This window comes from Aedes albopictus, chromosome 3, assembly GCF_035046485.1.
Source record: "Aedes albopictus strain Foshan chromosome 3, AalbF5, whole genome shotgun sequence".
Taxonomy (NCBI): Eukaryota; Metazoa; Arthropoda; class Insecta; order Diptera; family Culicidae; genus Aedes; species Aedes albopictus.
This window is the reverse complement of record NC_085138.1, coordinates 179,963,654-179,978,570: the sequence shown is the minus strand read 5'-3', so window position 1 is coordinate 179,978,570 and position 14,917 is coordinate 179,963,654. Positions and strand designations below refer to the sequence as shown.

At 41.6% G+C, this 14,917-nt stretch overlaps 1 protein-coding gene across 20 annotated transcripts in view; it reads left to right on the top strand.

Annotated features, from left to right (window-relative positions):
• LOC109415058 (RIMS-binding protein 2) overlaps positions 1-14,917 on the top strand; it is a 248,204-nt gene that overhangs the window by 122,076 nt on the left and 111,211 nt on the right. For all 20 annotated transcript variants that reach the window (XM_062855737.1, XM_062855735.1, XM_062855730.1 and 17 more), the window contains 2 exons: positions 14,176-14,713; positions 14,794-14,911. In XM_062855737.1, the coding sequence (XP_062711721.1) occupies positions 14,176-14,713; positions 14,794-14,911 (656 nt within the window). The remainder of the gene's footprint in view (positions 1-14,175; positions 14,714-14,793; positions 14,912-14,917) is intronic.

Here is a 14,917-nt window from a genome sequence, read left to right as displayed (position 1 = left end):
TTGAAAATGCTATTCTATATTTACAGCTAGTGGTAACAACAAATAGAGTTATAACAATTATATTACTGCTGGGTGGTCTGATGAGTACATTTTACATTTTTTCTCACACTTTTTATACACACTTATTATACTTCTGTTTTATCCGGGAGCGGTTGTATCGTGTAGTGAGTATACCTACCATGAAAAAACACACTAACAGTACACAGCGTGAGCGTGGTGGCGCAGAAGGTGGCCGAAGCCACGACTGCTCGAAGGTTATTGAATTTACTTTGCAGGTGTTCAAATTACCATAAAAGTTCAGATTTATCGAAGTTAAGCAGAAGTTAAGTTAAGAAAGTTTCACCGAGGTCAGGAAAAAAAAAACAGGTAATTCGGAGAAGATTACCAAACGTTCGATGGTTTAAGAAATTTGTTGAAATTTGGTAATTTTCCGCTGATTTTTGGTATTTCAAATTGTTTCTGAAATTCTAACTGCTTATTTTGACGTTTGAATCTAACTGAAAATGCAGTGGCAAGCAACAATTTGAAAACATTTCCAAAACATAAGGAAAATATTTATTTTTGCCAGAATCTTAAACCTTCTGATTGAAAACGTATAGCTTGAAAATCGATTTCTGAAACTGAAACCACGTTTAATAAAATCCAGATTATGAATAATGATACAAAATTTAAAAAACAGGAGAAATCTAGTTATGAGAAATACTCTGCCGATTCTTCAAAACAGTATTTGTAAAATAGAAAATACCTAACAATATCATTTGACATAAGTTAAGTAGGCCATTCATTACAACATCGCCCAAGCCTTCCCAACCCACCATAGTTTGAGAAACGCTGCCGTAGACTATGTTTTCTTCTTTCAGTCCTGAGCACCATCGCCTTGACTAGTGGCCGGGTCAAATTTCTGTTGACTTCCTTTATTTCCTTGTTGAGGCTGTGCCGCCATGAGCCTCTGGGCCTGTCTCTGCTGCAATGTCCTGTTTGAGTTCCAATCTAACGCTTGTTTGCAGATTTTGTTTGCGCCCCTGCGTAGAGTGTGACCGACCCACCTCCACTTTCGCTCCCGAATTTCTGTCGCTATCGGCTTTTGATGACATCGACGATGGAGCTCCACGTTGGAGATTCAATTGTGAGGCCACCATGCACGAATTATATACCGCAGGCATCTATTGATGAAGACCTGCAACCGTTGAGTGTTCTCCGCTGATACACACCAGGTTTCACTGGCGTATAGCAGCACAGATTTCACGTTCGAGTTGAAAATTCGGATTTTGGTGCGTCGACTGATCTGGTTGTTTCTCCATACATTTCGCAAAAGTAGTCCGCCTTCTTGATCCGTGCACCTATGTCGATCTTGGTGCCGCCATCGACCGCCATTTGGCTACCAAGATATTGGAAAATTTCAACATCCTCCACTGATTACCCAGTTAAGGGTAGTACGCACCTGATAAGTACTGTGGAAAAAGATAGGCCAAGGAACGGTCAAGAAATGATTCCGCTGTTAAAATTTCTTGAGCGGTCCGCAGCTGGAAAGAAATGAAAATTGTGTAACGCTCGTAACGCCTGCCGGGCAAATCAAATGGAGCTGTCACTTTTCCTTGCGGAAAAATATTCCGTTCAATTATTCCTCAAGGAAAAGTGACATTTCTTCCCATACTAATCAGATGTCAAAATTCCTTTGGTAATTAGAGGGATTTTTTGTGGAGTGCTTTTCTTACGAGGTGCATACTACACTTTATCGTAAAGCTGGAAGGGTTGACCGTGTTTACATCCAACGATTTGGTCTTGTTGACGTTGATGGTAAGACCTGCCGCCGATTGGCAATAAGAGCTTGCTCTGCATATCAGAGTGCTTTTGAGCTAGGAGAGCAACATCATCAGCCAGTTCGAAGTCATTTAGATGCTCCATGGTAATGGGCTGCCAAAGCATTCCACGATTTGATCCATGGTCAATCGCACCTACCAGGATCTCGTTGATTACGATCAAGGCCAGCAACGACCTGGATGGGATCAGACAAAGCTCCGTCGTGCAGTACTCTGCACGAAATTGCCCTGTACTGTGCTTCAATGAGGCCGATGATTTTCTCAGGAAGAGCCTTGCGTCTGAGGGCTTCTCACATGTTTCCGTGATTGAGACGGTCGATTCATTTTCGTAATCAATGAACACCAGGTAGAGAGTCTCTTGGAATTCATTGATTTGCTCCAGGATGATACGGAGCGTGGCAATATGGTCCACACAGGATCTCCCGGCACGGAATCCTGCTTGCTGCCGTCAGAAAGTTGCATCAATCTTCTCTTGTATCCGGTTAAGGATCACTTTGCAGAGGACTTTGAGAACGATACACAGTAACATAATGCCCCGCCAATTATCGCATACAGTCAGGTCACTCTTATTGGGTACCCTTATTAAGATGCATTGTATCTAGTGGTAGAGGAGACGGATGTCGCCGGTGTTTACGTCTTTCTCGCCTTCGCCAGCTAAGGAGTCCACCCACGCTCTTTTGTCCCGTCTACATGAGCGTTTCACTTCCTTCTCGAGAGCCGAATAGCGCTGACGGGCAACGGCTTTGGCTCCTCGTGTTTTCGCTCGCTCTATCGCGGCTTTGGCGTTCCTTCGATCCTCTATCTTCCTCCAGGTATCATCTGTGATCCACTCCTTTCTCCGGGCGCGTAGCCTATCCAAATTATTCTCGCCGGTGGCGATGAAGGCGTTCTTGATGGCGCTTCATTGACTTCTACGCTTCCACCTGCTGGAATATCCGCAGCACGGTTCTCTAGCTCCTCGACGAAGGACCTTTTCACCGCAGCGTCTTCCAGTCAGCGTGGTTGAACCGGCGCCCGATTTTCTTCTCCTGTCGATGGATCCTAGCAATGCGCAGTCGGATCTCGCCGATTAGAAGAAGATGGTCGGACGCAATGTCGGCGCTACGTTTGCTCCGTACATCAAGAAGGCGCCGTCTCCATTTTCGGCTGATGCAGATGTGGTTGATTTGATTTTCCGTGACGCCATCACGAGAAACCCATGTCACTTTGTGCACTGCTTGATGAGGAAAGAGCGATCCCACAATCAGCATGTTATTGTTGCCACAAAACTCTGCAACCAGTTCTCCGTTTTCGCTCATTTCTCCGAGAACATGACGTTCCATGACGTACTCATAGTCCGAGTTGTCGGAATCAACCTTCGCATTGAAGTCACCCAAGAGGCACGTACGTTAGGTAACTGTAGAAGTTTCTATATAACACTAAGATGAGAAAAATGCTTTATCCCACATCGAAGACATTCCGCGAAGAAAAAGCAGACGTTCCGAACTTTAATTTAACCTCCTCACCCCTGCAAATGTAGACCCATCGTCCCTCTGTGTTGTCTACGTGGTATACGGTCAGTTTGAAATTTGCATGCATCGTCTTTACAATGATGGAAGTCAAAGTGGATTGGTTACCAACTATTCTTTCAGCCGAACACTACTGGAGAGAAAACTTTTAAGCTCTTGATGACTCTATTCATCCATGAGAGCAAGAACTTTCTCAATTCTGCACTAATAACGTCATTCAACAAAACGCATGTTGGACATAGGGTTTGGGTACTAGTAGTGGACCCCCTAAGCCATCGAAGTTTACTTGTGTGGCTTTTTATCTATGTTGCGTCGTCTGTAGTGGATTGTTCCAATGTAGAATTTTAGAACAAGTTTCATGTCCCCTCTTCAGTTAAGACCGTCAAACATGCAACACTAATAAATTATTCCAGTGAAATACACATTTGAATTCATTATAGAATTATTTACAAATATCTTGGCGCCTATAGTGGACCCCTCATTTGATTTCCATGTTAGGGAACGTCCATAAATTACGTCACGCTTTTAGGGGGCAGGGGGGGTTCAGTAAAGTGTGACAACCCATACAAAAATGTCAAAAGTCTCATACAAAAAGTGTGACATAGGGGGGAGGGGGGGGTTGAAAATAGGCAATTTTTGCGTGACGTAATTTATGGACGCTCCCTTAGCTGTCACGCTGCCGACTGAGCCTATAGTGGATCCTCCTGAATGTGCCTATAGTGAACTCTTTTGAGTGTTTACATTAAATAAACACTTAAAACAATCGATTTTTGTGGCCATTAAGCAATTTGGTTGCCAGGAACTGCTTGTGAGCAATGTAATTGATATTTGCCCGGTGGAAGTTGCCTGGAATCAATTGATTTGGGCATTTATATTTTGGTTTTTCTGTAGGGGTTCCAGTATAGGCGCAGGGTCCGCTACTAGCGCCCAACCCCTAGTTAGTATTGCAAAAGCCATGCGTCCGCAATAGTGGTCCAAGAACCAGTGTTCTCGCACTATTCAGGGAGCGTCGTTGTCGCAAGAAACTGCCAAAGCACAGATCTGGAAGAAGTGGGGGGAGCTTCGTACAACCCGAACCATAGAAAGCTCATCTGCCGAACATGGGATGACACCATCATCTAGTCGACCGAACCCAATGCACAAGCAAGCACAAGCCCAATGAGACAGACGCCTTCGTCTTCGCTGTCTTCGTCGTCGTCATCATTTGCCAATCGGAAAAACTTGGGGAAAGCAATCCGCAAAGGCTCCGGCGACGACGTGTGGTGGTGATTCAACCCAGAAAGGATTCAGCCGTTATTTAATTAAGACCGCTCCTGGTAGGGGCCTAAATAGTGTCTCGTGAGTCATTGTGTGAACCCTTTTTGTCTAGAAAATTGTGTTTGTCAGGACTGGTTCACGTTGGTTGTGCTTTAAAAGTGGTGTGATTTAATCGAGTGCTTCGACAAATTAAAGATACATACAAATTTCAGGCCTGGAATTAAATTCTTGCGCCGTGAAGTATCCGTTTGTTGGAATGCAGAGTATTCTTTTTTGAATAAGTTTATGAATGCAAATTCCGGATGAAGGTTGCGAGCTTGTGAGTATATGGTACGTAGTGGATTTTTTTTTACAAATTGCCGCCGCAGTGTCTCCGTGTTTTGCCGTCTTTGACATCCATACCATTTCTCGAGTTGAATTCAGATGTGCCTAGAAAGGCCAACGGTATCATTTTCCTAAGATAACAATGACATTTTATATTAACGTGTCAATAACAAAATTGCAAATTGTTTGAAAAGGGTTTAATGCGCCCTTTTCTATCGCACCGTTTGCCATTTGGCAGCGTCTGTCATTTCACCTAAAGAAAGAATAATTAATAATTCCATTTTCATTCATTTAATATCACCAGCTTGAAACATCTTTGGGCTCATACATCAGAAGTGGGAAATTCACGGGCATTTAAACAGAATATGAAGACAGATTCTTGGTCAGTTCAGGATCATTTCATAGCGGAAATTTGCTAGACTTCCTTTGGCATAGAATAGCAGCCAGCCGCGTAATATAGACATGCAAAATAGTCATTGACAAACTTGACAGTAGCATCTTTGGGTTTGGGTCAAAAACTGACCCTAATGCACAAGGAGGGTTAACTTTAAAACCTGTTAGAATTACTTATAAAACACTAAGCTTCATCCCATTTGGGCATTACGCTGTGCTAAGCAGTGGCTCAATGTCACCCCGGACGGGGGTACTTTCGGTTTAAGAAGACATAACGAGGTGAGAATGGGTCAAAAATTCATACTTCCACATTTATTGTTCAATAACTTTTGCTTGGAATGTAATCTTTGGTAATGCATGCAAAAATAATGAACATATATTTAGAGTTCGTCAATTTTTCTTAAAACTACAAGTGTATGAAAATTGACCCATTCAAGGGGGTGAGAATGGTTCAAGGGAGCTGAATTTGTTCCGCATAGGGCCGGATTAAGGATTGTGGGGGCCCCTCAGAGAGAAAACAAAAAATGTTTTTCCTTATTTTCGAACAGTACTTGAGTAATATGAGAAATAAATCTAATGTTAGCACTCAAAAAAGGTTTTTGTGGGGGCCCCTAAAATGTGGGGGCCCGGGGCCCGGCCCCCCTTAGATCCGGCCCTGCGCATTGACAACAACTTACCTTACCGATCAGGCTATGGCCGGGGTGGCCTCTGCTGTACATAGTAGCCGTCTCCATTCCACTCGGTCCATGGCTGTTTGTCTCCAGTTCCGCACTCTGCGTAGGGTCCCCAGATCGGCCTCCACTTGGTCGACCCACCTAGCTCGCTGCGCTCCACGTCTTCTTGTACCGGTCGGATGACTCTCGAGAACCATTTTAGTCGGATTGCTATCCGACATCCTGATGACGTGACCCGCCCACCGTAGCCTCCCGATTTTCGCGGTATGGACGATGATTGGTTCTCTCAGCAGCTGATGCAGCTCGTGGTTCATTCGTTGGTCCTCTGCACGTAGGGTCCATGTTTCGTGTCCATAGAGGACGACCGGTCTAATCAGCGTTTCGTAGATAGTTAACTTCGTGTTACGGCGAACTTTATTCGATCGTAGAGCTCTGCGGAGTCCAAAGTAAGCACGATTTCCTGCCACAATGCGCCTTTGAATTTCTCTGCTGGTGTCGTTGTCGGCGCGGCGGTCACCAGTGCAGTGAGCCCAAGTACACGAATTCTTCAACCGCCTCGATTTCATCACCGTCGATATAAATTCGGGGTGGCGGGCGCGGTGATTCCTCCCTGGAGCCCTTTGCCATCATGTACTTTGTGTTCGACACATTAATGACTAATCCGATTCGCCTGGTTTCACTATTTAGTCGGATGTACGTTTCCGCCATCGTCTCAAATTTGCGAGCTGTAATATCAATATCATCAGCGAAGCCAAGCAGCTGAACGGACTTCGTGAAAATCATCCCACTCGTGTTTATCCTCGCTCTCCTTATTACACCTTCTAACGCAATGTTGAACAGCAAGCACAAAAGACCATCACCTTGCCGTAACCCTCTGCGAGATTCGAAGGGACTCGAAAGTGTCCCTGATACTCGAACTACGCACATCACTCGATCCATTGTCGCCTTGATCAATCGTATTACTATATCCGGTAATCCGTATTCGTGTATAATCTGCCATAGTTGTTCTCGATCGATTGTATCATACGCCGATTTGAAATCGATGAACAATTGATGTGTGGGCACGTTGTATTTGCGGCATTTCTGCAACACCTGGCGGATGGCGAACATCTGGTCCGTTGTAGCGCGTTCACCCATGAATCCAGCCTGATATTGCCCCAGGAATCGGTGATAGGCGGCGGCATAAAATTTGAGAGAGTATCTTGTAGGCAGCACTCAGTAGTGTGAACGCGCGGAGTTCCCGCAATCCAACTTGTCGCCCTTTTTGTAGATCGGACACACGATACCTTCCATCCATTTCTCCGGTAATACTTCCTCCTCTCAAATCTTGGTAATGACCCAGTGTAGTGCTCTCACCTGTGCTTCTCCACCGTATTTTAGAAGCTCGCTTGGTAGTTGATCTGCTTCAGCGGCTTTGTTGTTTTTCAACCGGCCAACCTCCTCGTCAATCTCTTGGAGTTCAGGGGCTGGAAGTCTTTCGTCCTGTGCACATACTCCTAGATCTGTTACCTCGCCAGCTTCGGTACTTGCAACGTCGCCATTAAGGTGCTCATCATAATGCTGCCGTCACCTCTCGACCACCGCACGCTCGCTCGTGAGAATATTCCCGTGATTATCTCGGCACATGTCGGCTTGTGGCACAAAGCCTCTGCGCGAGCGGTTCAGCTTCTCGTAGAACTTTCGTGTGTCCTTAGCGCGGTACAGCTCTTCCATCGCTTCGCGATTTCGTTCTTCCTGCTGGCGCTTCTTCATCCGGATGACTGAGTTCTGCCTGTTTCGCGCCTGTCTGTAACGTGCCTCATTCGCTCTCGTACGGTGTTGCAGCATTCTCGTCCATGCTGCATTCTTCTCGTTTTTCAACTGTTCACATTCACCGTCGTACCAGTCGTTTCTGTGATTTGGAGTCGCGAAGCCTAGTGCTGTAGCCGAGGTACTACCTATTGACAACAAAGCGAGTTAATAAAGTTCTGGTCCAGGTTGATACTACTTACCACAGAAATATTATATGATGGATATGAGTTTGAAATTCTAAGAAGTATCAATCCTTTAAGGTGGATTGATACTTCTTGGAATGTGTGATGTTTCATTGAGCCTTAAAGTGGCCTTTTAAAAAGGCCTCATTTTCAAGCTATTTGCGATGATTTATCATTGTTCACGATACGTGGCACGCTCCGTGATATGATCACGACGGTAGAATTCACAATCGCACCTCCTTGCTCTGTGTACATCGATCTTTCCGTGCGTGGGAGGAAAAAACAGTTCAAATCACTAACGAAAAGGTTCACTATGCGAAACGACGACAACGACAGGGTTTATTCGACCCGATATAGGTACTTGGTCTATTCGGTATGACCGACGCGAGGGCAGAAACAACAGATGCGTGTGCTTCGATTCGATTGCTTTTATTAACTGATTGTGTTGTGTGGTTCTACATGGTTCTAGAACATCGATCTGTTCGGCGATCGAGTGCGTGTGTAGTGTGTTGGTTGTAGGGTAGATACAATAATTGTTGGTGAGAGGTTTTAATTATATAATTCAAAATTATTAGTGGTAGATCGTAACAATCATAAAATAACAGCTTGTTCTAGAAACCTAATTTTTCGAAAGGAACTGCTGGCAACTACGAGGATGACACCATACAATTTTTGATTCAATATTCGCAATATTTGATAAGATATTTCAGATAATGTTTTGAACCAATCTTGCCCCTTTGACCCATTGTCAACCCCAACGACAGTATCTCATTTATATCAGGATACTGGTCCCCTAGAAAGATGGTATCGCCGACAAAGTTTTTGTGTAGGCCAAGTATTTACAGGTGAAGGGCCGTTTAAATTCGGAACTCCACACATAGAATGTGCTAGAGGGCATGCGAATTTTATATTCTGATCAATAGAAACATGGTGTCTTGAACAAAGTTTTTGGGTATGCCAATGACTTACACATAATGGGTTGTTCGATTAGAAAAAAAGCAAACACTATCCGGTCGGGAACGCCGCGTGTGGGCAGTGTTGTCAAAAGCGATTGAAAAAAAAAACGGTTCGCATTCATTTTCTTTATGATATAAGTAAATTATAATAATGGAAGTGAATTTATTTTTCCATTCATAATAATTAATTAAATGTATTGAGAATTTAACAAGAAATTCAACATTCAAAAACTGTTATTACGGAAATTGTTTCAACTGCTCGGGAGGGTGCATTACCAATTTAACTCTACTCAAAATGAAGGATTGAAGCGTGGTTTGTTTTGTTCATTATTATTTTTTTTTTGTTAGAATTGACCGCTTATAAAAACACCAAAAGTAGGAAACGAATCGGTGCTTTCATCGCTTGTTTTCGATGATGCATTTACAAATGATGATAATGTTTACAAATATCATTTAGAACTAATCGTTCATTAGTTTTGATTTACGAACACACTATGGACAATCAATCAAATTATGGAAGTTATCTCCCCTTGCCCGTCCCCCTTTACTTTTGACAAAATTATGGGTACTTCTCATTTACGTTTCACTCGTCTTATATTCCACATTACTCAAAGAATGATATTTACCGTAAAAAAACTTTGATTTTGAAACCACATAAAATGTTTGGCAACACTAGCCCGAATGACGATCGAAGCGAAACGTAAATAAACAAAAAACATTTTGGAAGAAAAGAAGATCAATAAGAAGCCAGTTGTCCGGTCTCGTCTCAGGTTTGGGCCTTCTTCCGGGAGGTTATAGGGGTACCACAACTTGTTTGTCGCCGGTACCCCTATAACCTCCCTGGAGAAGGCTCGAAACAAGGGCCGAAACGTCAGCTGAAATAGAATCACCCCGCTTATAACTTATCTGGACCGAAAACCCAATTGTAGAGGGATAATTTTGCTGATCCATCGATCGTTTCCACAATTGTTAGATAGGTGATATCAATAAGATCAGAATAACGCAATAGTGCAACTCCGATTGTCGTGAAACTTGGTGGGTTTGTAGTTCATCGAAAGGAATTAGACTCGTATTTTTTTTATTTCGTCATTAGGGTGACCAGTTTACAGATAGGGTGGACCTAAAATTCAAGGTTTTAAAAAACTAAAAGTTTTTAGAAAATCAACTTTTGAACCAGTTGACCGATTTTCTACTTCTTTTTTTTTGTTTGAAAGCTATTGAGTTGTAGTTTTAAGGAATATACGTTGAAGGGGCCAAATTGTGCTAAAGTGCAAAAAATGTGCATTTGTTATAGTTTTTCACGTTTTTTTTTTTGTTCTCGGAACCAAAAGAGTACCCTGGTTTTATATTTTTATCAGAAAATTTAGGAAATATAAAAAAATCAGAGATGTTAGTTTTTTGAGTTTTCGAGAAATGATTTTTTTTTAAATAAAAGACCAAATTATCCCATACAAAACATTTTGCTTTAGGGATGTCAAAAATCGTTATTTGCAGATGACACGAGTATCTCACCCAAGGGGCCTCCTTGGTATAGCACTAATGAGTTTCATCAATTTTCCAATATTGAAACAATGGAACAGTCAACAAAATTAATTGCAACTTCTTGTCAAAAAACTTTGCAATCTTCTATTGCTACGATTAGCATATAGACTGTTTCAGAAATTATAAATACACTTTGTTTATTAAATTAAATGAACTGTTCTAATGATTTTTACCAACTTCTTTCAGAGTATAGCATATTGTACTCCATATTTTTATATTTCCTTTCAATTGTCTTGATATTAAAAAAAAACAGTCGAGTTCTCTAACAACTAACTTAATTTTTCAAATTTGCATTTGCACAAAGGTGTTTTTTAGTGATTTCAACATTATTTATCACTAAATACCAAAAATTATCTAAATTTTTATCGCATTCGCTTTCTCAACAAGTTGTCTAAGGAATGCCTTGATAAAAGTTTGGGAAAAATCGATAACGGCATTTCCACAACATTTTTTCGGAGATCAAGTTTCTCATTTTATAAGGTTTTCTACGGAACATAAGAAGTACCACACAGTTTCTTAGCTTTCCTGAACGCATTTAATGAGCATGAGCATGAGCATGAGATGACCGTACAATTTGTAGTTGCTACTCCGTTACTGACCAGAACAGTCAACATTGCACAGGGAACCAAAAGGATGGGGCCTGGGTGTAGCTTTCCATCCTCAATGTGCAATTTTGAAGGTTCAAAACTTTATATTGTCAGTACCGGCGCCGGCCACGTCCTTACGGTCATCGGGGAAGGGATGGAATGTTGGTGTGACATCCGTTGCTACTAGAGACCGTGTGTACCTCCGCATCCCCATAGTTGTCACAGGAAGGAAGTTTGTTAGTGGGAAGGGAAGGGATAGAAAGTTACATAGATCTGGATTCACATTGGTATGTGATATGAACTATGCAATCCTTGATATAGTCTTCCGCCAGCCGGCTGTCGGAAGAATACAATAATTTTATTGTATGTTTGTGTATTAACCCTCGAGCAGTCGCGTCCATGACTACCTGCAGCGACGCTGCGCTCACGCTGTGTACCACAAGCGTGCATTTTTCATGATGCGTGTACTCAGTACACGACGCGACCGCTCCCGGGTTAAATTTAATTATATACCGGGTATGAATAATTTTTAAACCACGCTTATGTCGGATCAACTCGTAATAACGCACGTATTAAGCTTATCGTTTCTCAGTCAGAAAATAAACTGTATGCAATTCCGTTTAGTGTTACTGCCAATGCTGGAAAACCGAAACCCGCGCCGTAGCTTTACGAGAAAACTGGACAACTAAACAACTAAAATCGTTGCTTTTGAGTTTCACCTATGTTCTTGTATTACTTTTTTTTCGCGTTCCCGTGTTAATAAGATTGCTTATAATGAAACCGTTGTACATATTTATTATCCGCGAAAGTTCGCAACGCGTAATATAAGTTGAAGATGTGATGAAAAACAAAAATACATTATCGTAAGTGTTCGAAAAAGAAACCATAATTATGGAACTCGGCACGAATAAATCGACGCGGTCTACTTGTCACTGTATCGTACGGTAATCTTGACCTTTCTAAAGAAAGAGATAATTCGCCGCTTTGATCGCTGATTGCCTGCTTGTAAATCTGAAATAGAAAATAGTCTTAAATTGTGATACGTTCTCCACTGTTATATTTTTGTAAATGGTTATTTATATATAGGTTAAATTTACCTGCATCCCTCTGAAACAAACGGTATATTAGCAGTGAAAAATAAATAGAGTAAAAAAAATAAATAAATAAATAGTGTAAAAATGTACACCAAATTTTGATCCTGGAATGTTCCTGCATTTAAATAAACCCGGCCGGAAAATAGCAAGATCCAAACTTGATATGGTAGATCTTACACCGTAACGCACCATTCCAAGGTGATCTACCCACGTTACGGGTTATAGCTTTCCTGAACGCATTTAATGTAAACAAACTCATTTTTTCAGCTCATTCGATCCTTCAGATAGTAAAGTTTGTCATACCATAAAAACTAACGCAGTAAGCAGTTATTAAGACATTCGTTTGCTTAACGTTTGTTGCTACTGGTGTTGTTGAGAAATTTAAAACATTTTTTTTTTGTTTTGAGAAGGCCCGTAATGGTGGTTCTTGATCAAATATTCCAGTAAAATTACTCTAAGCAATCGAGAAATATCATTTATTATCGATACAGCAATTTTTATTGTGTTTGGAAATTAAATATTTTATCTGTGAGATTTTTTTCTTTTCTACTATGCTACATTTTTTGACTACTTTGTGCAACTTCAAATTTTGATCATCTTGTTTACAGAGCCCTATTTTTTAACTTTTACCAGAAACATGTTCAAAATTGGTATTATTTGCTTCGTTGGCATGTTTACTATTAGAGCTATAAGAAACTTTTTTGGATAATGTGCTCAAATTGAAATGGCAGGTTATCGTTAGTGTATTTATTATTATTTCTGACACAGTCTATATGACATACGTTTAAGTTAGGTTAGAGTTGGGGTAAGGTAGAAAAATGAATTTTAGATGTTCGAGGGTCTGACTGTTTGATAATAACGATTAGTGGGAGTTCGGCTTTGCAGTTTTCAGTTCTCTAGAACGACTAAATAGGACGAATCCTAAAGGGTCGTTAAAAATTGTATTTCTAACACACAGAAGAAAAATAAAACCTGCAAAAATCATAATTGCTAAAGCAAATGAAATATAATATGTTATTAAGTAATATTGATAAATAACAGCTGAAATTTATTTTACCAAACTAGGACGATAGCGTATAATCATATACAGAATACCTGGTTTAAGTTTCGATGAATGTGATAATTTAATAAGATACCAATTAAAAAAAAAATCTTTCTCTCTTCTTGGCGTTACGTCCTTATTGGGACAAAGCCTGCTTCTCAGCTTAGTGTTCTATGAGCACTTCCACAGTTATTAACTGAGAGCTTCCTCTGCCAATGACCATTTTGCATGCGTATATCGTGTGGCAGGCACGAAGATACTCTATTCCCAAGGAAGTCAAGGAAATTTCCTTTACGAAAAGATCCTGGACCGACCGGGAATCGAACCCGTCACCCTCAGCACCCGTGCGTTAACCGCCTCGGCTATATGGGCCCTCCAAAAAAAAAATGTAGATGCTAAATAGTGGTGCTACAAATGTTTATACCTAATTAATATTTTCAACCTTTAAGCAGTATTCCACGTCGCTCTAATTCGATGTACCTGTACAGTCAGGTTTTTTTTTACGCGGGGGATACGTACCGCGTAAAAAAAAAACTCAGTTCAAAATTCGAAAAACCGCGTAAAAAAAGTCTCACCATTTCTCGACGAATCATGCAAAAATAAGACGATGAAATTTTTTTTTGTATGAAGTTTTCATTTACGCGGCCGCGTAAATGAAAACCGCGTAAAAAAAGACCTGACTGTATAAGCAAAAATATTGTCCAATTTTTGATACTACTTATCCTACAAACCATTAAGTTTTACTTACAAGCACTATTTCTTATTTCTTAATTTTATATAATGCGTTGACCTTTCAAAAGTATGCATTATAATCATTTATCACTCTAACATAGTTTTTACAACATTATTTACTTGAATCACCAATTTTCCCACACTTTAGTCCAATAGACACTACATTATCATCATTATTATTCAGTTTTAAACCATTACTACAAAACTCCAAGCCTCAATACAAACTTAGCGATTTAACCAATACATATTTCCATTGATGTCTACTCCAAACAGAGTTCTACTATGCCCGTCCTGTCGTTACACAATACACATTCCATACCATCGGGATCAGCGAGTTATACCCTAGGACTAAGCGTAGCGCCCGTAGCATCATCGTACACATTCCCAACACATTCAGCGACGACCGGCGGTCTGGCGAGTGTCCTCGGCACGGTGGGAACGTCCGGCGTCGGCACAACCGGGGTTTCGAGTCTGACCGGTTTGGGGACCGGACTCGGAACTGGCACAGGATTAGGATTAGGCTCCACTAACCCACTGACGAGTACGTTGGGTACCAACCTGACGAACTTCAACACGAGCACATCGTACTCGACCTACACGAACCCGCTGCTGACGTCCGGTGGTATCAGCTCCAAGATGAAACCACTGGACGAACTGGACCTGCTGACACGTTATGCGCAGCGGGGCGGAACTCCCTGTTCACCCATACCTCCGGCGGGCTGGAACTTGGACAGTTACTCCGGTATCGATGGCGTCAATCCTGCGTTCATGCATTCGCAGAGTCGATCGTTGATCGGAATGGATCTAGACGGTGAGTAGCGTCCGGGAAAGCTGATTGCTCGAATGCGTTGCATAGCTGTAGGTCCTAAAAATCGCTCTATTCCCCCATAGCACGAACTCACGGTTTAACACTGAACGGTACCGGTGAACCGCAAGTGGATATGTTAGATATACCGGGAAAAGGTAGATGTTGTGTATTTATAGCAAGATTTTCCTATGACCCGCCAGAGTGAGT